Here is a 27,011-nt window from a genome sequence, read left to right as displayed (position 1 = left end):
AAACTGACTACCTCTTGTAAAATGTACGTTATCAGATAAAGGGGGCCACTAGGCAAAAGCCTCGCTATCAGCTGGCCCTGCGGTAGGTACGGTTTCCGGGCCAAACATAGATGACCCCCGGGATACTTGAAGAACTGGAGGTAGAACTAGCTTCCTGGCCCAGTCCTCTTATTATGTGTGGGGATTTCAATATTAATTTCGCTGCGAGTGGCTCTTTCAACAATGAGTACAAGGGGAGGAAGCCCCAGGTGTATAAAGCCCTGGTCGCTCTGACCTCCAGTCATGGGCTTGTTGATGTTTGGGCCTGCAGGAAGCCAAGGGATTTAGTTTATACTTATTTCTCCTGCCCCCATAGGAAATATGTTCGGCCTGATTATTTCTTGACCTCATCTCTTCTCATGGATTATGTGAATAGAAGGAAGCTGCCAAAGGTATTGTCGGATCATAATCCTCTGATTTTAGAAGTCATGGTGCAGGGCCATTAACGCAGCTTAACAAAGTGGACCTTCAATAGGAAATTATTGGCTACAGAGGGATTTGTGGAACATATTGGGGGGTGGACAGGACAGTATTTTGATAACAGGTTTAGTGCCTCTAGGAAAATAGTATGGGATGCATTCATGGCCGGCTTAAGGGGGGAGATTGTTAGCTTTGTAGGGCAGCGTACGAAAAATCAGTAGGAGGAACTACGTCAATTACCAGATCAACTGTCGAAACGTGAGGAGGAGCACACATTCACCATCGTTCAAAACCAGGTGGACTCTCAAGCTCAGCTGCAACTAGAGGTCATGAAGATAAAGGCTGATATAAATGGTTTCTATAATAAATCATTTGCTGACTTTTTCCATATCTATTCTAGGGATAGCTATGAGTATGGGGAAAATGCAGGTAAACATTTAGCACCTCGCCTTAGACAGAAGGCAGTTACGAATAACATACTAAAGGTAAATAAGAAAGATGGGACGTTGCCAACTGATCCACAAGAAGTTCTAACTGTGTTTGCGATGTTCTATGGGGACCTCTATCAAATGGAGGATGAACCAACAGAGCCCACTGGGCTCGCAGGTGAAAGGAACGCCCCCATTCTGGCTGAATTGGAGGTGGATATTAGGCTCAGCGAAGTTACAGATTCCCTAATAGCGATGAAGGCAGGGAAAGCAGCAGGCCTGGATAGAATCCCAATGGAACTGTATAAAGTACTACAAGCAGAACTATCCCCTCTGCTCTTAGATCCATTCCTAGCTGTACAACAGAAGGGGCACCCTCCTCAATCCTGGCAGGGCACCAACAAAGACGTGTTTTTGAAGAAAGGTAAACCGCCAGAGGACCCGGTCTCCTACCTCCCCATCTCCTTGATCAACGCTGACAAGAATTTATACTCGAAGATTCTTGCACTTCGATCAGGGAAAGTCCTTACGTCATTGGTGAAACCATGGCAACATGGATTTACCCCAGGGAGAGAAACTTCAGATCATGTACGCCGGGTAATCTCATTGTTTGATCTAGCGAACCTCTCAGAAGAACAGATGGCTTTGATTCTCCTAGATGCGCAAAAAGCATTTGATAGAGTTGAGTGGGCATACCTTTGGCACAACTTAAGATCCAATGGGTTTGGGCCTCGTATCCTATCAGCTATAGGAGACATGTATGTACAACCATACGCAACAATACAATTGATGAGCAGGGAGTCCGAAAAGATCGTGTTCGCTTGTGGGACTAGACAGGGATGTCCCTGCTCTCCAATTCTCTTTGCCTTATATATTGACCCGCTAATTAGATCAATTATTCAAGATCAGTCGATCAAACCAATAGTGGTCAGGGAGTACAATACAAAGGTTTTAGCCTATGCCGATGACATAGCTGTCGTCACGCAGGACCCAAGGGAACCAATGGTGAGGATTGAGGCTCTGGCTAACGAGTTTAGTAGGCGTTCGGGCTACCGCTGTAATGTCGATAAAACTAGGATTGTCTGTACATAAGGTATCACTTGGCAGGATCCTCGCAGGTCTGAGAGAGCCACCTACCTCAGGATTGACATCTCCGCGGACGTGTGTTTTATTTTGAGAACGAACCTGGCTCCACTTATTGATAGGATTAGTCAAGATCTAAGAAGACTAGATAAGTTACACATGTCCATAATAGAGAGGTGTAACACACTTAAAATTACCATGTTTTCTAAAATATTATATCTACTTCATTGTATCATGCTGGAGCCAGAGTCAACCTCTTTTAAAAAACTTGATGGAATTTTTTCTCAGTTGATCTGGCAATACCAGAAGGTCAGACAATCACTGAAATTCCTGACCCGACCTCAAGATCGCGGGGGCTGGGCGGTCCCCAACCTTATATTTTATTACTGGGACATAACTTTACAACAAATGGCTATTTTGTTTAAACCAAATATGGGGCCAGATAATTGTGGGGGTACACAGCGAAGCCCCTCTCAATCTTTGAGCTTGCATTAGGCGGGGTTGCATCGGGGGTCCTACTCAGGCAGCTAGAGGCCAGTTACTATATAAAAAAAAAAAACACGGTTCAAGCCTATTATAGCTGCCTGGAAAGTTTGGCATAAAGCTTCCAAGCTCGTAAATATCCCCAGGCTCCAGGAATATCTTTTCCTGTGGCGCTCGCCTGTTATTTTGGCACCACTTTTTGACGGGATGGCCAAACATTGGGAGCGGGCAGGTATTAGTAGAATTATGTCAACTCTATCCTGAAACCACTAGTAAAGTGTGTTGATATATTTTTTAAACCATTTATGAAATCCATACCTAGTTATGTCCAAGACACACTAGACATCATTAACCAAACTGAGAATCTAACACTTCACAACCAAGATGAAATTTTAGTGACTCTACATGTAGAGTCTTCATACATACATTCCCCAAGATGCAGTCCTGGAGGTTCCTGAATGGTATCGGAAGTATAGATCTAGATAACACAATGTTCCTAGATAAGATCTGCCTTTCAAATCATTACTTCGAATTCAATAAAAAAAATTTGTACAGATCAAAGGAACTGTGGCAACAGAGATAGGTATGTTTTTCCTGGGAAAAATACGAAGAAAGATGGGCTTGCATAAACAATCCATTCTTGAATCAAATACTTTTAAGGAAAAAGGTATATTGATGATATACTAATTTGATTTAGAAAGGCAACAAGGATTATCTGAAAAAACTCTACAACCTGATTAATACTAAACCACCAAGCATTAAATGTTCAGCAGTAAATACAATCAATTTCCAAGACATTTTGATTAAACAGGAACGTTAATACAGACACAAACATACCTTGAACAAACAGACAGGAAAGCCTTTCTGAATTTCGCTAGTTTTCATTAGTGCAATCTAAGAGATAATGTCCCCTATAACCAATACTTAAAGTATGAAAAAATGTTCAAAGAATGAAGATTATTTAATGAATGGCCAAATACTCCGAGAAATTATGAATGGAACTATCCATTTAAGTTGATTTGATTAAAGAGCACTTAAATGTGAATCATACACTCCTTGCAAATGCCTACTTACTCTGAAACCCTGTCAAGCAAATAATGAACTAGTTGCGCAACAACATTAAACAAGAACACCAGCAAAAAGGCAACATCTCACATCCTAAGGGGGCTGGAGGCGCTACAAAAATCAATCAATTAAAAAAAAAAAAAAACTTGTGAGAAAATCTGGTTTATTCCAATACCTAAAAATAAATCTGGATCCACGCCAAGAGGAATACTTGGTCTTCCACCAATCATGGGATACCACACACCGACTATCAAAATTGTAGGATGAATTCACTTTTTTTCAAAAACATGTCTTTTCATATTGATTTGTGACTGATGCCATCATATCAATGTAACATATGTTTCACAATATCCTATGCTAGCAAAAACAGAAGCAGCGGTCATCAAATGAGTCCCCATTTAAGATGACATTCAAATCGCACAATTTTACAGATATATCACGTGGTGTAAATGCAGAAATAATAATGAGAAAAAGTGTATACTCGCATTCAGAAACAAATCTCAAAACTTTCCACTTTTGTTAATGCTAGTCTTTCTCTGCTTTCCTTTTCTCTCTGTACCCCATCTCTTCATGCAACATGTTTGGAGTGATAAGGACATATATCGGCTGAGCAGGTACACCAAGTACCAAATAATGCCCAAAACGGTAAAAGACTATTGTCTCTACCATGCTATTGAGCTCTTTCACAGAGGATAGTAATCATTGTCAGTCTTTGTCTCTCCAAAGTGCCTCTAGATTTACACTCCTAAATTGATTCTCACTACGTTTAATACCCTGATCACATTGTTTTGATACAGCAGTTATTTTTTTTAGTCGAAAAGCCCTCATTTTTTGCACCAGTTTTTATGATGTCATCGCTTTAGATAGACCAAGAAATATCTTTGAACTGTAAACAACAATCATTAATAATTATAGTTATATGATCAAACATGTACATTTTGATGGTGGGCTTATGCAGGCTAAAATATATTAGTGGGGTGCTGGACGTAAAAAAAAAAAAAAGCAAAGAAACATCACAACATTTACTTGAAGAAAAAGAGATTGCCAAATGCATCAGAAGAGATGTATGCGTCGCCTAGATTTCTCGTAAGTTTAGAAGGAAGTACCAGGTTTCAAAAATATACTACCTTTTACACTTCTACTAGAATTTAAAATGCAAGGCTTGCATCAAATCAAAGTAGTGCTAATGTGACAAATGAAGGAAATTTTGTAAACAAAGGCCGTTTTAAGTTTTAAATGGTTTTGTTGTAAGTAGTGGAATGTGATGAACACATACATCCGCAGATAACTCACCTCCAAAGACCGGTCATGTCGAAAGCCCCAGACACAAGCCGCAACAGAAACAGGAGATACAAAAAACAGAGGCATGAACACAAGAAGCCAGAAATGGTTTCCTCTCTCAATCCTATCACAAACCAGAACTTCAAACATGAGAAGGAGGAGGTGGATTCCTACAGCAATTAGCATTGCCTTGAACTCCACACAAGTTTCACCTTCCGCCCTACAAGAGAAAAAATTAGAGCAGACAACATTAAAAAATAAATAAATAAACAAACAAGATCAAGCTGCAAACAACAGTCACATTTAACTATTTTTAAATTGAAGTGCTAAATCGAACACATTTTCTGAGTGGCAAATAATTCAAATACATTTGTAACCAGACATATATTGAAGAAAGATCTCTTCTAAACATGAATGCCTGCGGATAAAGCTAAAGAAACAAATTATGGACGGAATGCTGAACAATGCAAACATTCACCTCAGTCACAAAGATCTGGGTTTAATCCATTGTTCTTTAGCTCACCATGCCAGCCCAGTTTGGACCCAGCCATATAGAAATCAGCCTTGACCCTGCACCTCATGCGAACAGTGCAGCCTGAACTGCCAAGCTAGGTCCTAAAAGGAGGGCTAAAGCTAAGCCATTATGGCCAATTAAAAGAAAAAATAATTTTCCATTCGAAGTGAAAAAGCAATTGCTGAATGTAATCCAAATTTATGGAATGTATCACATACTGAGAAAGACATTGAAAGCAGTTCTAGAGAAAATACTTATTTGCAACATTACAGCACAGATTCAAATGCTTATCGATATTAAATATCAAATTATATAGTCCGGGAATACTGAAAAACGTCTTTAATCATTGTGAACGAGCTTTAGCTATAACACTAAAATATGCATCAAAGATATTGACTTTCTCCCGCACAGAACCATACCACTGTGTGAACTTACACCCATTGTGTTAATTTACACCACGTAAGTAGTGAACAGACCTAGATGGGACCACAGGACATTCCATTTATTGTAAGGATGGGTATACTGCATGCAAAGATAGGTAAACTAGAAATGTGGGAGAGCTAACGTTACAGGCAGGTAAATTTAATCTTGGAGTGCTCACTAAATTCACATGCTGGTCCTGAGTAGATCCAGGAAAACAAGGAAGTGAAGATTGCTAAAAGAAAAATATCAAGGCAACCCTTTAACGACATACAGTGCAAGTTGAGCCATGCAGTTTTATATAGTCCACCATTCATCGATTACAAAGTCTTGATGCTTATTTTTAGAATATGTTCAGCAGTTTAATGCTTCCTGTCAGATTATCTTTTTCGAGGGAGAGATTATTTGACCATTCCCTGGCCCGAGGGAATATGAGTGACGTAGTTTGGAATACAGATTCCCTTGGCATCGCTTTTTCGGCTTTTGCAGAATATCTGACAAAATAGTCTTTGATTAGCAAATACTTTAAACAAAATACTTGTTTGGGGGCTTTAATTGTGCTCTGATTCTATCGGAAGACTTGAGAATTTCTATGCAATACATTGAGGCACATATTAAGTGTGACTTTTAAGTCACAATAGTTTGACTGTACATTCCTTTTCACTACATTTAATTCTGTGTCAGGACTGGAGGCAAGGATTATGCCTTCTCTCTTCGCTTTATTTGAATAGCAGCTCATTAGAAGATTAACTAAGACTACATTTCCCATGAACCCTAGGGAAAGGTAGTAAATAAAAAAAAACACATGGTAACATACAATCATGTAGGAATAACAAAGTCCGATCAGGTGCTTCCTAGTCCAACATATTCCTTTGTTAGTGTCCCTTCACCCTCTTTCTTCGCTGCTACGCAGCCAGATAAGTACCCTTCAGTCTTTGCTCACTGTTTGGTGCTGTGTTTTCTTTGCTAAATTAGTTTCATTTCAGGCTAGATTGAGCACGCTTTCATTCCAGCTCTGAATTGTTATCTGCGCGTGTCGCGTTTGGTTTTGCATTTGCGTGTCAAGGTTTATGATATTTATGCGAGCTTTGCACCCGGCTCTGTTTTTCCCTTTGAAGGCTTGCCTCAATGTTGTGTTGCGATTTAGATCGCTTCCTTCTTCAGATAACCGCGGGAACGGGTTTTCCGCTCCTACGCGGTTAAACGCTGGTGACCGGCTCAGCACCATAGACCTCCCACCGCCAGAGAGAATGGGAGGCGACGCCTCGTGCGGCGCGGTTCTTGAACTCTCCTCAGTCTTAGGAGTTCAAGCCCCGCTTGCGCATCGGAGCCTACTCGTCCGAGGGGGACGCCCGTTCTTGGGTCCGTAGGCGGTAAACCACTTGAATTATAGCAGCGGTCGACAGCATGTGACAGCGCTAATGCTCTGTTCCCTTTCTGACAAAAAAACGGGCAACAGAATCTGTATCTTTAAAGTTGAACGCCCTTGTTTGGGTCTTGTTTTTTTCCAGAAGGCCTGTTGGGGACATTATCCGGAACAGTCCCTGTCATAGGTTCACTGTTAATATCCTACACTAGCATCTTGTGTGCCCTGGGGCTTGAACCCCGTTAATTGTGGTACATCCGCCCATATATAAAGGCTGCCACCGAGCCCAAAAGTCATTAGGCCCTCACTCAGGCCTAGTGATTTCCACCCAGTCACCCTTTTCTCTACTCACCTCAGATAGCCTATGGCTATGGAATATTACGAGGACTATCAAGAGGAAGATCCTGTGGCAGATCTGTCGTGGGGCGACACATTCTATGAGACTGTAGACACCTCCATTTACCATGCGGTAGACGAGGCCATAACTCCTTTAGAGGAGAGGCTCTATTGCCAGATCGCCCAAGCCTTTGAGAGGCTTACACACCAGGCTACCGCCCCTTCCCCAACCCCGATTCCAGGGGGTTCAGGAGACCTTGGCTCACCGCCACCTAAGCGGCCTGGGGCTCCGGGGTGATTCTAGATGCTTTTGTGAGACTTAAGCTAGCCTTCTTAGATAGCCAGCCTGCCCTCCCTGCAGGGAATCTCCTTACCCAGAAGCCAACAGCCCCTAGCACTGACCCGGACACAGCAGGAGATGTGGATGCAGATCTGGTCCCCTCGAGACCCTGGCTTCCATCCCACCCTTCTCAAATTCCTCATGGCACGCCAGATATGCTTGACACAAACAACATCGTCCACCCACATTCTTCTTATGTGGCAGGGCATTTCCATAGGTCGTTGGAAAAGGAGGCCCACAATTGTTTACATGTGGCATGCCCCTGACCATCACTGGAAGGGAAAGTGGCCATAACTGCATGGCCACTTTCGTGCAAAAATGTATTAGGGATACTAAAAAAGGGATCGACAGATCATGGAGGGCATGCCAGGATAAACTCCTGAATGCCCTCGGCCCCATAACAAAAATCTTTGATGTGGCGGAGGAAGCTAAAAAGAGTCAGGCTCTATAATTTCCCGAGAGCCCTTGTCAGGATGGGCCCAGAGGACCGTAATATTTTTGCCAACGCAAATTGCGCCCTTTTCAGCAAGAGCTGCCGTTCTCTACTTATTAAGATCGATCCTAAATTTGGGGGGGGTAGGGGGGATCTGGCGGACTCGGAGGCGGGAGCCATTGCACAAGGAGGTCTCTTTGGCGAGTCTTTTGTGAAAAGAGCTCAGAAAGTTTGTCAACACTTTCACTTTGTTGAATAAGGCCCAATTCACGATTAAACGAGTGTTCCCTCGTGTTTTTCACAGGGCAGGTCGAGGCTGGGGCCGCGTGGCTGCTCGTCAACCCCATCAGAACACATAAAGAGGCTCCAGACAGTATCAGGACCAGTCCCGTTTCGGGAACTTTTATCCCACCAGAGGATGTCGCGACAAGGGCAAAGGCTTCTGAGGAGGAGCGACCAACTCAAGCCCCGGTGAGTGTTCTCCATTTTTCCCCAACTAAAAATAGGGGGACTGATGGTGAATTTTTTCCAGGCTTGGATTTCCATCACGCGAGACGCGTGAGTGCTGCAGACAGCACAGGAGTTTCATATAGAGTATGTAGGGACTCCAGTTCAACAGGCCAAGACCCGACCCATTCAGTTTTCCACTCAAGAGGCGGCCCCTGTAGATGAGGAAGTCGCATTCCTCCTCAACAAGGGTGCCATTACTCTGTCCTCTCCTCACCCCTGGGGGTTCTTAAGCAATATCTATTTGGACGACAAAACTGATGGTGGTCGAAGACCAGTCATAAACTTAAGTGAATTCAACAAATGGTTTGTTTACCGCCATTTTAAAATGGAGGGGATCCACCTCCTCTGGGATGTCTTACATCCTGAAGATTGGATGGTTCGCTTGGACCTCAAGGACGCCTATATGGTGATCCCGATTTTTCCTCCCACAGGCGCCTCCAACAGTTTGTCTGGCACCATCAAACTTACGAGTTCACAGCTCTCCCATTCGGACTCTCTTCGGCTCCCTGGTGCTTCACCAAGGTGTTCAAACCAGTGGTGGAGTTCCTGAGAGCTCAGGGTATCCGGATGATCGGGTACCTGGATGATCTCCTTCTCAAGGGCTCTTTTCCCCATCATCTATACGCCCATCTTCAGATGGTGGTGGACCTGCTGAAAGCCTATGCTTTGTGATAAACGAGAAAAAAATCCCTGCTACAGCCTGCTCAGTCCGTTACCTTTTTGGGGTCCGTTATAGACTCCACCACATCTACTCTCAGTCTTCCTTCCAGAAAGGTGACCAAGATCCGTCACGAGCTGAGACGTGTTCTTTCCCAACATGTATACCTCGGTCAACTGGCTCGGATGGTGGGCCTTCGGTAGGCGTCAATCGAAGCCATTTTCCCGGGTCCACTTCACTACCTTGCTCTTCAACGTCTGAAGGCGTTCTTCCTTCGCAAGGGTTACCCTTATTACCACAAGGTTTCCCTTTCCAGCGAAGCCTGGGAGGAGATCCAGTGGTCGCTGGATCATATGGAGACCTGGAACAAGCGTGAGATTTTCGGTTCTGCACCAGATCTTATTATAGACTCAGACACCAGCAGGCTAGGCTGGGGTGCCAGGTGTGGAGACCTCTCAACGGGAGAACTGTGGTCACCCGACGAACAGAAGTTGCATATAAACTGTCTAAACTTCAGGTGAGGTACTTTGCCGTCCACTGCTGGACGAGAGACTTGGTGCAGTCATGTGTCCTTCTCAAGATGGACATATCTGCCTGGGCGAGACAACCAGGAGACGTATTTTCAATCCCGCCACATCAGGGATTCCAGTCTTTGGATGCTCGACCGGAACGTTATTGTGATGTTGAACGACCGAAGGGGTCTCTTCTTAGTGGACCTGCTCGCATCGAGATTGGACCACCAGATTCCCCGGTTCTTCAGCTGGAGACCGGACCCCCTGGCGGCGGCCACGGACGCATTCCATCAGGATTGGGGATCAGAGAAAGGGTGCGTTTTTCCCCTCTTCGCGATGATCACAAGAACAACTGCCCAAATCCGCATACAGTTAGCAGATCTTGTTCTAATAACCCCCCTCTGGAGGTCGCAAATCTGGAACTTTCCTGGGATTCTCCAATCCTACTCCCCCACTTTCCGACTCTCCTCCTGAGTCCCGACAACACTCCGCATCCTCTGGTGCTGGCGAACTTGCTGTGGCTCATGGTGTGGCAGATTTCAGGGGCCAATGGGAAGTCCCAGGCCTTTCGCAGGAGGCTGAAACATTCATCTCCAAGGCTTGGGCGGACGGTACCGTCAAGAGATACAGATCAGCGTGGGGCAGATGGCCCCGTTGGTTTTGCGACCGGGTTTTGATCCCCTGGGCGCAGACGCCGTACATGTTGTAAATTTTTTGGCGCTATTTGCTTCCAGCGGAATGGCATACAGATCAATAAACACCTTCCATTCTGCCATCTCGTCCGGCCACATGCCAGTTAATGGCACGGCAATGGGTGAACATCCACTGGTTTTCAGATTGTTGCGTGGCATTCGGCTCTCGTTACCTCCTGAGCCTCGCTACTCTGCTCTTTGGGATGTGAACCAGGTGCTCAACCTGTTTTTGTCCTGGCAGCAGAACTGTTTCCTCTCCAGGAAAGAGCTTTCCGCCAAATTGGCCATGCTCCTCTGTCTTATTTCCTGCAGACGCTTTTCCGATGTTAGAGCTCTGGATATCACAGCAGGATGTTTACTCCTGATGGGGTAACTTTCACACTCCTCAGAGGGACAAAGAGTCACACCAGGGTAATTTCCTACCCAGAGTTACCAGATTCCCCAAAACTATGCATGTTAACGGCCTTAAAGCATACGAAGAAATGACTAAAGAATTCCCACTCCCTGGAGAACGCCAACTCCTCATTGCTCTACAGAAACCCTTTAAAGCGGTCTCTTCTCCGACTATCGCTACATGGGTTAGATAGGTGATGCAAGAGGCTGGCATCAGTCTCCGTCACTTCGGAGCTCATTCAGCTCAAGGAGCAATGGTTTCAAAAGCATTCGGCTTGGGTGCCCGCTTGGAGGAGATTGGTCTTCGGACTCTACGTACAAGAGGTTCTACTTCAAACCGGTGCTGAACATGGCTCACCTTGTTGTGAGCAAGCTTTGAACTAGCATAATCCTCGCCTCCAGTCCTGACATAGAATGAAAAAGTTCCTAGCTAAGGTAACGGAAAGCTTCCATTCTATTAAGGACTCGGAGGCGAGGATTACCCGCCCTAGGTTCCGTGAGGAGAAATCCCTCCCCGTATTTCAGTAAGTAAGTTGCCAACAAGTTTGTTGAATGGTATTAGCTTCTCTGCCGTTTTAACTGTGTGCTGCTTCAGTTTCAGGTTGTAGTAGTTATGGTTCAGCCTGTAATTTGTTTTTGTTGGTTGATGCGAAAAAACAGGACGCATGTAGACGTGAGATGGCGGACTTCGCGTGGCGAAGGGACACCAAAGTTGGGCTAGGAAGCCCCTGATTGGACTGTTATTCCTACATGATTGGATGTTACCATGTGTTTTTTTATTTACTACCTTTCCCTAGGGTTCATGGGAAATGTAGTCTTTGTTAATCTTCTAATGAGCTGCTATTCAAATAAAGCGAAGTGAGATGGCATAATCTTCGCCTCTGAGTCCTTAATAGAATTTAAACTTTTCCATTACGTTAGCTAGGAAATTTTTCATTCTAGGTCAATATTACAATTCTCCCAGATCTGCAGTAAAAGAAAAAGAAAACCTCTTTTAGCCATGCCAGTAAACTTGTGGAGATTTCTTCAGCTGTCCTTTTGAATAAAGTATCAGAAAACCTAACAGTGTTTATTGTTGAAGGAGCATTTCAAACTGAAAATAATGTAGATACAATTATATGGGCGTGAGGCCTTAGGCTGCCTGTGGCGGGCCCTGCGTTTGACTCCCGCGGTGGCCTGATCAAAGAGTGGGAGGGGAAAAAATGGTGGCTGCCCGGCCCGCCCCCAGCTGCGCCACTGATAGAGTTTTCAGGTTAAAATGTAGTCAAAAAATGATTATAGTGATCATTATTAGTTTTGAATGAATGGAGAGTTTAGAGGATCATTTACCTTATTTAAGTTACAAAAAGGCATAATGCCCTTTATTGGTCAGTTCCTGCTCCAAAATATAGGCTAGTGCTACAGAAGGGAAGGGGAATGATTGCACGTGTAACAGTTCACCTAACGTAAATGTTTGCTAAACCTGAGCAATGTGTAACAATTTTCAAATTTTATAGCAGTTTTTTTGTTTAGCACTAGAAGAAAAACTATCTTACCTGTACTGTGGGTTCCGTGCCCAGACTCCAGTTCCCACAGATGCACCGATGATGACCATTAATTTCCATAGCCATACTGGTGCAAACACAGCCCAATAGTTCCACTGAATAATTTCATCCAGACGAAGCGACAAGAGAACAGAGAAGAGTAGTAAACAGGCATAGATAAGAAACTTGCTGCAAGAGAGAGGACAAGCTTCCATTAGAAAAAAATATCCCTTACAAAAATCTGCTCACAGTTCGAGTTAACTTTCACTGGCTAAGCCATTTAGAATGCTGAAAACGTTGACAACAGCTTCTGTTCAATTTCTAAACTGAGACAGAGGAGACAATGGATGATAGAGACAGTAGGTGTGTTTATTTGCCTCTGCTGTCTGAGATTAATGGCGAGGGAACCAAAATTCGTAGGGTCGACATATTGTTGGACAGGTATTAGTTGCCTTGTCCCTCATTATGCAATTCTAGGTTGGGCAATTAACAACTGTTTATACCCTGAAAAGTGACAAGTAAACAGAAATAAAAATAAGCTTTAGAAAATAATTTTAAAATCAAAATGAAGAGTAGGTCTTCTCGATTTGTAATAATGAAACTATTACAGTCCAAAGGTCTCCAACCAAAAATCATATATACAAGAAACAACATTTCCATGGTCAGGCTCTCACGGCACTAACATAATGCAAATCTGGTAAAGGGTGTCCAACTACAGCTCTGAAAAATTACATACCAGACTTAGATTACGAACATCCATTTTGTCTAGCAGATAACATATTCTTTACATTGCGGCAAATATAAAAAAGAAAATCCTGCAGGGAACCATACTTTGGAGGGCTGAGGGTGCCATGACTGACAGAGGATAACTCCCTGTAAATCTCAGATTCGGGGTGGTGGGGTGTGGGGGGCTGGGGGGGAGGGGAGAAAGAACTGGTGGAACAATTGTCATTATGGTGCGAGAAACATTCCTAATGAATAGCACGTTATAATGCATGGGTAATCTCATGTTCACATGGAAAGCGGTGTGTTCATTGATAAAACTGAAATCTCGGCCTAATTCACCCGTTCTGAACTCCACATCAACTTTGAATCACAAATATGTGGTCAAGCAGGTCCTGAGACCTAGGCCCAGGATAACCGAATGATGGGTAACAGGTTAGAAAGTGCACAGCTGACAGGTAAACAATTTTGCAAGAAACTCTTGATCAAAACCACAGATAGGTGCAGGGACATTACAGTGGTAAGGGGATATTGATGCACATGGCCAAGCATAGCCAATCAGGACCTAGCTCACATAGTGATCATGCGCTCCCAACATCTGGACACATTATCCACTGGCCACACTGTGTCCACCTGTTGTAACCATTTCACCATTAATTTACGACTCCAAAGACAACAACGAACATTCCTCACCATATATCGTACGCAGGAAACTTACATAACGTGTCTTGTTTTGTATAAATGAAGGACATAAACCCGTTGTAAATTGAGACAGTCCTCAGACCTTGTTCATGAAACTGTTCTCCTGGCCGTAATGTTTAATTAAACAAATATGTTTTGCCAACAGCCTCTTGTTTTCTGCTTTTTGTAAGGATTTCAAACTCAAGCAACACTCTTTACAATCACGGATATTCTGTGTATAAATGAGCTATGGAGGGCGGTTCAACAGCGAGTCACTAGGGAGCATTTCCTGCACTAAAATGCTGCAAATGTTTAGGATTTTAAAATGTAGTTTAGCATAGAGAAAAGGTTCAAAATATATTTCCCGATTTTATTTCAACACAAATTAGCTTTTGTACCTTTTCTACTCTATTACAGACTTAGGAACAATAACTCAAAATGGAATTGTTCAGTATAGCCATAAAGAGGTTATTCATTTGAGCTAAGAATGTGCAAAATATATATAGATCAAGATCACGCAAGCGATCGAAACGTGTCCGGGGCGGACACTTGTCTGCACTACTATGGTGACATAATAAAAAGATGAAGCTGTAACTTCGCGTACTTGGCCCCTATTTTAACAAAAAGTGGTAGTCGGTACCTGTTCTGCTCTCCCCTGGAACGAGATTGAGAACTATACATGATATCGAGAACTATACATGATATATATATATATATATATATATATATATATGTACACACACACACACACACACACACACACGTATATACATATTATATATACATATATACACTCCAATCCCCAGTTTCCCTCCAAACCGGACACCGACACAGCAGACTTGGTAAATTTTTCGCACACTTTTATTGTTGCTTGCTGTTAAGCGTTTCAGCAGTGTCTCCTGCCTTGCTCACATACTGACCACTATTACACTCCGTACTTTGTTGGGAGCAGCTGATCACATGCTACAATTCAATAAATCACAGTATTTGTAGAGCGCACTACATACCCATGAGGGTCTCAAAGAGCTGGGACGGGGGGGGGGGAAGAGGATGGGGGGGGCAGAGGGTTTGCTACTACTCGATTAGCCAGGTCTTGAGTAGTCTTCTGAAGGTAAGTAGGTCTTGGGTCTGCCGTAGGAGGATGGGGAGAGTGTTCCAGGTCTTGGCAGGGCGGTGGGAGAACGATCTGCTGCTGGAGGTCGCTCTTCGAAAGCGGGGGATGGTGGGGAGGGCGAGGTCTGCAGATCGGAGTAGTGGGTTGGGGGTGTAGAAGGTGAGACATCTGTGGAGGTATGCTGGTCCGGTGTAGTGGAGTGCCTTGTTTGAGTGGGTAAAGTGCTTGAAAGTGATCCTCTTGTTGACGGGAAGCCAGTGCAGGTCTTTCAGGTAGGGTGTGATGTGGCTGCGGCGAGGGATGTCGAGGATCAGGGGTGCGGAGGCGTTCTGAATGCTTTGTCTACGTTTCAGGAGTTTGGCCGGGGCTCCTGCGTAGAGGGCGTTTCCCTAGTCCAACCTGTTGCTGACGAGGGCCTGGGTGACCGTTCTTCTTGTTTCGGTGGGGATCCATCTGTAGGTCTTGCGGAGCATGCGGAGGGTGTTTAAGCAGGAGCATGAGACGGAGGGGACCTGCTTTGTCATGGAGAGGGAAGAGTCGAGGATGAACCCCAGGTTGCGTGCGTGGTCGGTTGGTGTCGTTGCTGTTCCCAGTGCGGTCCGCCACCAAGAGTCGTCCCAGGCTGAGGGGGTGGAGCCGAGGATGAGGACTTATGTCTTGTCCGAGTTAAGCTTCAGGCGGCTGTTCTTCATCCACTCGGCGAGGGCTTTCATTCCTTCATGGAGGTTGGTTTTGGCGGTGAGGGGGGTCCTTGGTGAGGGAGAGGAATAGCTGGGTGGCGTCGGCGTAGGAGATGATGTTGAGGTCGTGTAGTCGGGCGACGTGGGCGAGCGGTGCCATGTAGATGTTAAACAGTGTCGGGCTGAGGGATGAACCCTGGGGTACGCCGCAGATGATCTTGGTGGCTTCAGAACGGGGTGAGGCAGACGCTCTGGGTTCTGCCGGAGAGGAAGGAGGTGGTCCAGTCTAGCGCCTTGTCCCGGATTTCAGCGTCGTAGAGGCGTGCGCGTAGGGTGCAGTGGCAGACGGTGTAGGCGGCGGACAGGTCTAGGAGGATGAGGGCCGGGGTCTCGCCCTTGTCCAGCAGGGCCCTGATACAATCAGTGGTGGCGATGAGGGCCGTTTCGGTACTGTGGTTGCTGCGGAACCCAGACTGGGACGGGTCCAGGATGCTGTTCTCCTCGAGGTAGCGGAACAGTTGTTTGTTGTTGGTCTTCTCAATGACCTTCGCTGGGAACGGGAGCAGGGAGATGGGTCGGAAGTTCTAGAGGTCCTTCAGGGCGGCCTTGGGTTTCTTGAGTAATGAGTTGATCTCGGCGTGCTTCCAGCTGTACGGGAAGGTAGCCGTCTAGAAGGAGATGTTGATGGCTTTACGGAGACGGGGTGCAATGGTGGTGCTGGCTTTGTTGAAGATGTGGTGTGGGCATGGGTCAGATGGAGAGCCAGAGTGAATGGTGCTCATGATTTTGGTGGTGTTTGTATAGAACAAAGGTCTGACTGAGGCCAAAAAGGTACTCTGGTAGCCAGGGCTACTAGTGAATTAAAGGTAGGATTAATCGGAATCACTAGTCCCAATTGGACTAGGTAGGTAATTATTTAAAGGACACAGGGTTATGCATTCAATCAATCCACTTCATTCGATTATTTAAAATCATAAAAGTACAAAGAACAAATACAAAATACACATCCCATAAAAACATTTAAACAATCTGGATGATACATTGATTTTATGACTATTTAAAAAGAGCAAAATATATCAAAGTTACAAATCCATAGAGCAGTACCATTGAAATGTATACACTGTTTAGACTAGAACGTCTTTTTTTCTTGATTCGAACAGCAGCAACAAGAAAACAGGCAACATTAAAAGTATCCCAGGGGTTGCTCAGCATTTGGAGATAAAGTAAAGCCAGTCTAACTTGTAAAAAGCCCTTACCAATCAATAAAGGGATTAAAAACTTCCTTCGGATATCGTTGTGATAATCACAAAACATCATAAAATGTAGTGTTCTGTACAGAGAAATTGTCACAATGACAAGGATCCGCGTCCTCTGGTTTACACCACCCCGAGAAGTGGATCAAATTAAGACGGAACCTAGTCAGGAGCCAGCGGTGGAAAGGCTTAGTCACAGTTATCAGATAGAGTTCAATTAACAAGGTGGTTTTAGTCAAAAAGTGAGCCCTAACTGATGGTTTCTGTAGCTCCAGTTCTTCCCGTTCCATCATTAGTGTATTCAAAAAATTCATTTAGACCCACTTCACATCATCCTTACAGATCCTTTCTGGGGTTTCAAATAATGTTGGCCGCCCTATTTTAAAAAACATACGCTTGACATAGGACAACCACTTGATGTCATTGGCTTTGTCCAAATTTGATAATATCTTGCGAGATCAGATGATTCAAGGTCAATTCTGGATTAAGCCAGGTTTTAAGCCAACACAGAAGTGGACCTAGACTCATGATATCCGAGACATAGCCCTGCCCTAGTTCCTGATGGAAGGCAAAGGTAGATGTTGATTGAGGCACAGACATAAGACTGCGGAGGAATCTATTTTCGACTATCTGCACCCCCGGCTGTTGTTTAAAATCCCATATGGAGGCGTCACATGCGGCAATGACCATATATTTTGATCTGTATATCTTGAGGATGGCCTCTACAGGCCAAGCCCTGAAGCGCTGGGCGAACCCTAATAGAGCTGTCATTGACCTGGAGACAGCCAATCTTTTAGCTTTATCTTGGGGAACCCATGAGTCTTTATCATCGAATAATACCCATAAGATTGTAAAAGAGGTGACCCTGGACACTTCCACTCCATTACAAAAGAATAATTTCGCTTTTCTAGAATTTTTACCAGTTAACATAGTATGTGACTTCCCATTGTTCACGACCAAGTCTAGGGACTGCATATAGGCTCCAAAAGCATCCAAGAGTTTCTGGAGACCTAACGCAGTATGTGCTAGAAGGACAGCGTTGTCCGCGTATAGGAGGACCGGTATTAGATACTCTCCTACATGCAGGATGTCCGGACTCGCCTCCTTTAAGGATTTGTCTCCAGGGCTTTAATATAGAGTAAAAAGTAAGGGCACCAATCTACACCCTTGGCGAACGTCACGTTCAGATTTAAAAGACCTGGTACATTTACCATCTTGGGAAATCCAAACTGACGCGTAAAGGTCTCGATGGAGGTCAGCCAAAAAATAAACTAAACACGGCTCAATGCCCATTTCGAACAGGATACTCCACAGCTTAGACCTGTTAACCAGGTGGAACGCTGAGGACAAATCCATGAACGCCATGTACAGAGAGCCTTCCTTAGCCACAGTATACTTGCTAATTAGTAGGCGCAAGTTGAGGCACTGATCCACAGTGCCTTTACCTTGCATGAAGCCATACTGTAAATCTGATAGAATCTTATCATCAATAGCCCAATCTGTAATTTTAGCTAAGACCACCGTACCCAATATTTTTACCACCGCATCAATCAGTGATATAGGACCGCGGATCCCCTCTCTGACCTTTTTTAAAAACCGGGATAATAATAGATTGGCTCCAGGATACCGGGAACCCATGAATCCCAGAAGCATTAAAAACATTAGCCAATATTTTTGCTCAAAATTTAGATCCACATTTGTATAGATCCGCAGGAACTCCATCCGGTCCAGGGGCTATTACTCGAAGTCTCCTTTATTGCTCTCTCAATATCCACCTCACTGAACACAAAAGAGGCTATTACCTGAAGGGGGTGGACTAGTGAGCTGTCTTTTAAGCGCTCTACAGATAAAAGGGCATTCCAGGTCTCTGTCTTGATCTCTGTTTTTCGAGAATGCACTGCTAACTTGTACTGCTTCCGGAGGCTCGCTACCAGTGCCCTATCTCGGGGTACACTTTTCAGAGCTGAAATTAGTAAACAGTGAGCTCTCGAGCACTCATCATCGAACCACCTTGATCCACGGTTCCCTTTAATCTTGGAGCTAATCGTCAGATCCGCTCCAATCTGACTACATATACCCTCGAAGGCTTTAAGGACCAAATCCTTTGGGTTAGAGGAGTCGGCACACATAGCAAGATTCCCTTCAGCCTTCAAAGATCAGTAAAAAAGGAGTCAGGCTTTACTATGGACCACTTGAGCCTCCTCCCCTGGTGCATGTTTACAAACAGTTAGCTTCCCCCCCACCCCCGAGCCAAAAATGCCAACACCAATGTCCAATACTAAGATGACGGGGTTATGGTCGCTGTAAGGCAACAAACTGGCATTATAAAAAACTACTTTGTCTAACCACCTGGGGGTAAAAATATATAATCAATAATAGTGTCTTTATTCTTAGATTTAAACGTGGGACACCGCTCTGAGTGGCTAAAAAAACTGGTTTGAAAAGATCAGCTTCGGCCAAAAGATCCTCCAGGGCCTCCCCCCAAGATGAATGTTTAAAGTGAGGAGTCACCGAGTGACTATGTCCTAAGTGGTCATCAATAAAACAATTTAATTCACACAAGTGTACAATAAAATCGCCCATTAATAATATATAATAAGGAGTGGATTGTTTTAGCCTATATTCTTCTAAAAACTATTTAAGAAAACACAAGTGTTGATTCCTGAAATCAGATTCCCCAGAGTTATAGAAGTTTACCAATAATAGCTTTGAGTATTTAGGAACAGTTACTTCTACTGCCAAGCAGTTTGAATAATCAACCTCTGGCATTTTTAAAGAGCCATTTAGTTTAAGGGAAAGGAGTAGCACTAAACCTCCTATTGCTCAACCTGCTGAGGCGGGACGAGCAGGTTGAAAAAATGACCTAAACCCATCCAACCAGAGGTCAGCCCCCGTATCCCAAGTTTCCTGTTCGCTATTATATCATGAGATTTAATAAAATCCAGCCAGATCGGATCGTCTCTTTTTGACCGCAGGCCCGCGATATTCCAACTAATTATACTACAGTTCAGTGGGATTTCGCCTCCTGTATCAATCGTAGCAGGACCCTTGGGGCAGGGTTCAGCAATACCACCCTCTTTCCCATTCAGTCAATCATTCCCGTCCAATTGAGCTAGAGGCGAGAATCTATTTGAGAGGGGTAAATCTCCCTCAGCCGTCCAGGGCAAACGGGGTACCAAATGTAAAGATGTGCTTAACTCCCTAATTATATTCTCAAAACCTAACGTGACACTTTTTCTGCGAGGTGGACATGTAGGGGGATGAAAGCAACCAGTTGAGTAAGCCACCCTTACTCCATCCCCTCCTCCTGTAGTACTTGCCGGGGGGTAAAAGAAACCAAATGGAAATGCCCTAATGTCACCCCCATTTACCGTGGAAGAATCCCAAAACAGCCTGTCAACAACATACCGTTTATTAAAATTGACTATGATGCAGTCACCAGGTACCTTTTTGGGTCCATTTCCAACCCAAGCCACCCTCCAAGCCATTATAATATGTGCAAAAATCTCGGATTGGCCAGTACAATAGTGGTCACACCAGTGTTTTGTTTTACGTATCAAGGCCGCCGTTGATTCATTGTCTGGGTCCCTAACAGGGGGAACCCCAACAAGAACCGCAACCAAGGGGGTAGCATCTGGTGGAAGATTAATTCTACAGCCATTATAACTTGTTTTATTAGTTTGGGGGAAACGATTCTCAATAACGGACAACGACAGGCCAGTGGGTTGTAAGTTATCTAGGATAGGGATATTTTGTCAAGACTTCGCCGCTAGAGTGCTTAAGTTTTGATTATCCACTGCTCTAACATCAGAATTAGATTGTACCCTCCCCCTGAAAGTTGATGTCATTGATTGCCTAGATATTTCCCTTGCAAATTAGAACTTCTCACTACAGGAGGATTAGGTAACAGTCCCACTTTTGGGGTAACTTGCATTATGTCCATTAAAAAAAAATAATAATAATAATAAAAAAAATAAAATAAGAGTCCAGCCTCTCACATTTCTTCTTAAGTTCCCCAACACATGTATTAAGAGTATCAATAACATCTTTGACAATACCAATTAATATGGACTCAAACCACTCAAAAATCTCCTCTTATCAAATTCCGTAAAGTCAATTGAATATTTTCATCCACCTTAGGCGACGATTTAGAGGAACCTATTTTTACGGATTTTTGCCGTTTACTGGCTTTTCTGTTAATGCCTTTTCTCTCCACAGGGTCCCCCTTTTGTGCCCAATATAGGTCGGTCTTTATCAAGAGTGGGGGTCTCCGCAGCAGCAACCTCGGGTAAAACAGTCTCATTGGTTTGGGCTTCCCTCCTTAGATTTGGGGCATTAATCAAAACCACCAGTTCCAGTGCTGCGGGGATAGGAGATGGGAGATGGGTGTTCAACAGCCACAGACCCTTCATCACAGATTTGACTTGTACCCAAGCCCAACTCCTTTTCAGCATTGTCAATCTCTTTGTTCAAGGCTTCCACAGCCACAGTCAGGAATGATATTATTGAAGAGTCTTTCAGGAGATTTGAGCCTTAAAACCCTCCTAATCCCCGGTGTATACCTCGGTCTCGGATCGGTCGGAGGAGGACTCTCATTTGCTGCTTCGGGATATACGGCTTCCGTGCTTGTCCAAGGAGGATCGTGATTTTATGGAAAGTGCCTTGACAACCGATGAAATAGCCCAGGCTATTCGTTCCTTGAATTCGGGTAATGCACTGGGACCCAATGGGCTCCCAATTGAATTCTATAAGCGTAGGCCGGATAAGCTGGCTTCTCACCTTAAGGGGATGTTTGTTGAGGCCCGAGAGAAGAGGATACTGCCTTATGATCAAAGAGTTGCGTCGGTGGTGGTAATTCATAAGGAGGGTAAACCAAAAACTAACTGCGCCTCTTATAGGCCTATTTCCTTATTGAACGCGGAGCCCAAAATACTTGCCAAACTTCTCTCAAATAGGCTTATTAAAGTGATTAGCGGACTGATACACCCAGATCAATCGGGCTTTATTCCCCACAGAAATACGGCTCTGAATCTACGTAGGTTACATGGTGTGATAGCCAGGGCTCATACCCTGCAAGAATCGGCCATAATCGCCTCGCTCGATGAAACAATGGCTTTTGATACCGTAGAATAGCCTTATTTGTGGGCAGCCTTGGATAAATTTGGATTTGGCCCTGATTTTATTATATACTGAACTGCTCGCACAGATAGTGGTTAATAATCGTGTCTCGGCGTCGTTTCTTCTTGGTCGGGGCACTCGGCAGGGTTGTCCCCTCTCTCCCCTTCTTTTCTCGCTGGCCCTAGAACCCTTGGCGGCCTGGATTTGCTGGGAGCCATCAATTCGAGGCATTCGGTGGTCCCCTGATTGGAAAGACCGGATCTCTTTGTATGCTGATGATATTCTACTCTATCTGACTTCGCATAGGAAGTCCCTTATTGTAGTCTGCGATGTTTTGGCCTCCTTCGGTAGAAATTCTGGGCTTTCCATCAACTGGGGGAAATCTCTTTTGTTTGTTCTTAGGGGAGAGACCCCGATCCCTCCGCGAAAGTGTCCTATTCAGTTAAACACGGGCTGTTTCAAATATCTCGGGATCTTCGTATCGCTGGATCCAGCGATCCGATATGCTAAGAATCTCCTTCCCCCTTTGCAGAGGCTTAGTAGTGACATTACTACTTGGAAGAGACTTCCCCTCTCGTTGTTGGGGCAGGCAGCCCTCTTTAAAATGATGTCTTTGCCTTGTTGACTTTACGCCCTTCAGAATACATTGGATGTGGTGCCGGCCAGTTATTTCCGTGAAGTGGAAGGATTGCAGCGTAGTTTATTATGGGAGGGCAGACCTCGTATTGCGTTGGCTAAACTGACGCTTCCGCGATATGATGGAGGCATTGCCCTCCCAGACATCAAAAGATACTACTGGGCCTCTCAGCTGGCTGCAATCAACCAGGCCAGTTGCCGATCCCGGATATGCGATGGATAGGTGGCTCCTCCCAGGAGGCAGTCACAACAGGGCGCTGTACTCTAGGTCAACTAAGAAGAACTTAACAGGGCCTACTAAACATGCGGTGAGGATCTGGCATGATGCCACGAGTTCTTTGGGATGGAGGGACAGGTTGACGCTAGCTACCCCACTGTTTGGATTAGGAACGCCAGGGTAAACTTTGGAACCCGAGAGGATTTGATAAGTGGGATCTGATAGGGATCACAACTATAAAAGATATCTGGGGTAGGGGAAAAATTAAAACATTCGAATAACTACAGGTCGAATTTGAGCTGATGGGAACTGAGTACTTTCACTATGCGCAAGTCCGACATGCATTGCAGACGGTCCTGCCTGAGGAGGCGAACCCGCCTGAGGCCTCCCCTCTCGAGGACAGAATTTTAGATGGTTATCTCCCGAGAAAACGATCTCCCTGATTTATAAGAAATTGATTAATCAAAGGGCGGATCTACTTAGGGAGTTGAGTGTTAAATGGACGCAAGATGGCATAGAATTGGATGATGAGGACTGGCAATCGGCTGTGTCCTCTCCAAAAGTGGTTGCGATCCCAACGCGATTGCGGCGTGTTCAGCTAAAAATACTGCACAGAGTTTATGTCACAGGCCCCCGCCTTGTCCGGATGGGATTGTCGGAAGTAGGGTTGTGTCGACGGCAGTGTGGTCTTGGGGGTACATTCCTCCATATCCTTTGGGAGTGTCAGTATATTGCAGAGTACTGGGGTAGGATCCATACTACTATACAGGAGGTTTTGGGGGTAGCCGTGCTGCCGGAGGCTAGGAGATGCCGCCTTAATATATGGGAACCTACTGATCTTACTATCGCACAAACACAAAGGACCACACTAGGTTTTATGATAGCAAAAAGGAATATTGCACAGCAATGGGGATCCGAGCTGCCTCCTACCCTTGAGAGCTGGAAAGAAGACCTGGATTGGTGTATGTTTCGGGAGAAGTCTGTTTATATAGCGAGAGGCCGGCCTCGAAAATGGGCATCAGTCTGGGGGCTTTGGAACAAATATAGGGGAGAGATCTGTGTGCCACCTAGAGATTCTGTATTTGATTTGCCTCCATCCCCGTGAGTTTATTGATAATGTATGTATTTCAATCCCCTCCCCTCCCCCCTTTGGGAGATGTAGTGTAGTGTTATGATGTGATTCTTCTGTGCTGTGCTTTGTATTTTTGATGCCTTGTTTTAATAAAAATAAATATTTTTTTAAAAAACTCCTAATCCCGATTGCACAAATGTTTGCGCTTACCCATTTGACGAGCGTTAGGGAGGTGGCCCAGCCCAGCCTCTACCAGGCTCTGACCGGCGCGGACGGGCCCGGGCGAACCAGGCACACCCGCACAGCGGGAGTGGCACCCTGTGATGACTCCCTCCGCTCGCGCCACACAATGCCCTCTGGGAGATGTAGCCCCCAGCTGGCCCCTCACGGCTAGAGCCAATGGCAGTAAAGTGCAGATGGGGATCAGGGTTATGCAAAAAGACAACACAGGGTTATGCAAAAAGACAACACATTTATTATCGCATGAATGGGATATCAAGTACTTTTGTAATAGTTCTAGTGCTCACATATGAAGTGACAGTGTGTGAAGTGAGGAAGTGCTGGTGACATTAAAAACTTTACATCACATTGAAAAACAACAGAAACAGTATATAAACTCCTAAATTAATTAAATGAAGGAATGGCGTTTTGGTTGGAAGGGTCGACAGCGTTTCGATCTCATGAGTGTGAGGTCATCATCAGGAGGGGAGACTGTGAACAAAATAATCTATAGGGAGGAAAAAAGAATTTCAAACCCTGGTTCTAGGAGCAATGTACATTACAAGGAGTGTGTCAGTGAAAGGCTCTGAGGGATTGGCCTGTGTCTGGGGAGTGGTACTCATCATACACCATTGGTACCCATAAAGCTAACTCTATAGTCGGGCCAGTATTGACGGAATGGCCTGGTGCCGATCAATGGCAAAATTGCATCAATATGCTAAGCAGTAAAACGGGGTAATGCAGGGCATGTTACGGTTTGCCTGAGACATGGGTAAAGCATGGGTGCTGTGCTTACTGTCAAGGCTATGTCGTCCTAAGGATTCGGGCTGGCAGCAATCAATGGGCGGGCGCGAGTGTAGCGCAGGTCCAGCTTGCCAAAATGATCTGTAGTGGATAATGAGTCGGATTAGGATATGTGACTGACCAAGAGCAGGGGCATGCTTGAAGAGAACCAGAGACGAACTTACTGGACAAGCCGCAGGGACTTAAATAGGTTGTAGCAGTGTCTGATGTAATCAGACCGAGGCGTCTGGAGGGGACAGAATCCAAGCGTGGTGGCGGCAAGCTGAGGGAGGAGGCACAGCATTAATGAGGGTATGCAAGACTTTGAGGATGTCTGCGTGAAGTAGCGTGGGGCACTTACTTAAAAGACCGCAGGGGGCCATGCACGAGGTGCTGCAGGTCCCACATTGCGTAAATCACCGGGGAGGGCAGGCTCTTGACTGGTGTGCCTGTGTTACAATTTCTAAAAGAATGGAAGTCGATTAGTGGTAGGTGTGATAAGTGTGGCAGGGGTTGCCAGGCTCAGCAGAGTGTACACTTACTTGTAGTGGCGCCGGGTTAGTCAACGTGGTGCACCGGGGGGGTTCGGTATTGCGGGGGGAGAAATCCGCACAAAGTCTTCTACGAGGGCAGAAGGGAAATAGGGAGGTGCTGGTGGTAGGCGCATGCGTGAGTCTGTGCAGAGGCCGATGCGCGAGTTAGTATGGGGCTTGGTGTGCACCTGGGCCAAGCTGCAAGGGCGCACAAGAAATGCTATGTTGTGTAGTAAAAGGATGCCGTAGATAGAGGCATCTGAAGTCAATTAGACACGGAGGAAGGGCTGTCTTGAATAAGGAAGTTAATTAGAGGGGGCAAAAAGTCATTACATGGGGAGGGATACAAAGTATACAATGGGCAATGCAAGATTGAAAAATTCACTACATTAGTATATTTTGGCATTGGATTATGGAAATTCAGGGTTCATGAAGACAAACGAATAACGAAACAATAATAATATTTAAGAATAGTAAAAGTAATTAAGGAGTTTGTGATTTCAGCAAAAGCCCAGCAGTGCACTGAAGTAGTTCCTGAGGATGACATTACAAGATCAGATTCCATTCATCAATTGTGTGGAGTCCGTTCTCAATGGTGCGACAGTAAAACATCCATTTACACTTGAGCTTATTGAGGATGGCTTGTGGGTCACCACCCCTGTGGTTTGGGCTATACTGTCAATCACTTGCCAGAGGAGGTCTTGTTCAGAGTGTCCTTTCTCTAAAAAGTGTTCCACCAGTGGTGCGGTTGTGACTTGGCATCGTATCCTGCTCCTGTGTTGGCCAATTCTTGATTTTACTTTTTGGGTGGTCTGCCCGACATACATGAGGTCGTAAGGACATTTGATACAATAAATAACATTCGTGGAGTTACAATTTGAGAAGAATTTCAGTTTGTGCTCTTGCCATATTCAAACGTCTTTGTTGTTGGTGAGTGGGAATGCAACACAGTTTCCGCACTTAAAATGGCCAATGACCGGGGGTAAACCCAGGCATGATTGTGTGGTGTTTTCATTTCTAGTGGGTGTGTGTGAGCGGACTAAGTGGTCTCGAATGTTGCGCCCACGTTTGAAAGAGAACAGTGGAGCCTCATTGGAGATGTTGAGGGACATTATGAGAGGCCAGTGTTTCTTGATTATCTTCGTTATCTTGTTGCTGGCTGGGCAGAATGTGGTGACACAGGGAATTCGCAACATGGTCTTTTTGGGTTTTGATTCCAGTAGGAATTCTATGTAGGAGTGATACGCGCACTTCAGTGATCGTTTGACTAAACATTTGGGATAACCTCTCTTCGTGAGTTTATCGCTAAGGATGCCTGCCTCCATGAGGTAGTCATCTTTCATTTTACAGTTTCTCCTTATCCTCAAGAACTATGTATGGAAGGCCATCCCTGAGTGCTCTTGGGTGTGCACTAGTGTAATGTAGGAGGGTATTGCGCTTGGTGGGCTTCTTGTACAGTGTGGTGTAAAGACCTCCCTCAAGTGGT

General features: G+C 44.9%; 1 protein-coding gene across 1 annotated transcript in view; it reads right to left on the bottom strand.

Annotated features, from left to right (window-relative positions):
- The window catches only part of TMEM185A (transmembrane protein 185A), a 152,018-nt gene that overhangs the window by 113,534 nt on the left and 11,473 nt on the right, over positions 1 to 27,011 (bottom strand). The window contains exons 2-3 of the mRNA XM_078688635.1: positions 12,509 to 12,685; positions 4,812 to 5,019 (exon numbers count right to left, since the gene is read on the bottom strand). Coding sequence (XP_078544761.1) covers positions 4,812 to 5,019; positions 12,509 to 12,685 — 385 coding nt within the window. The remainder of the gene's footprint in view (positions 1 to 4,811; positions 5,020 to 12,508; positions 12,686 to 27,011) is intronic.

This window comes from Lissotriton helveticus, chromosome 4_1 (assembly GCF_964261635.1).
Source record: "Lissotriton helveticus chromosome 4_1, aLisHel1.1, whole genome shotgun sequence".
Classification (NCBI taxonomy): domain Eukaryota; kingdom Metazoa; phylum Chordata; class Amphibia; order Caudata; family Salamandridae; genus Lissotriton; species Lissotriton helveticus.
Note: the sequence above shows the minus strand (reverse complement) of the source record. Positions and strands in the feature narration are given on the sequence as shown.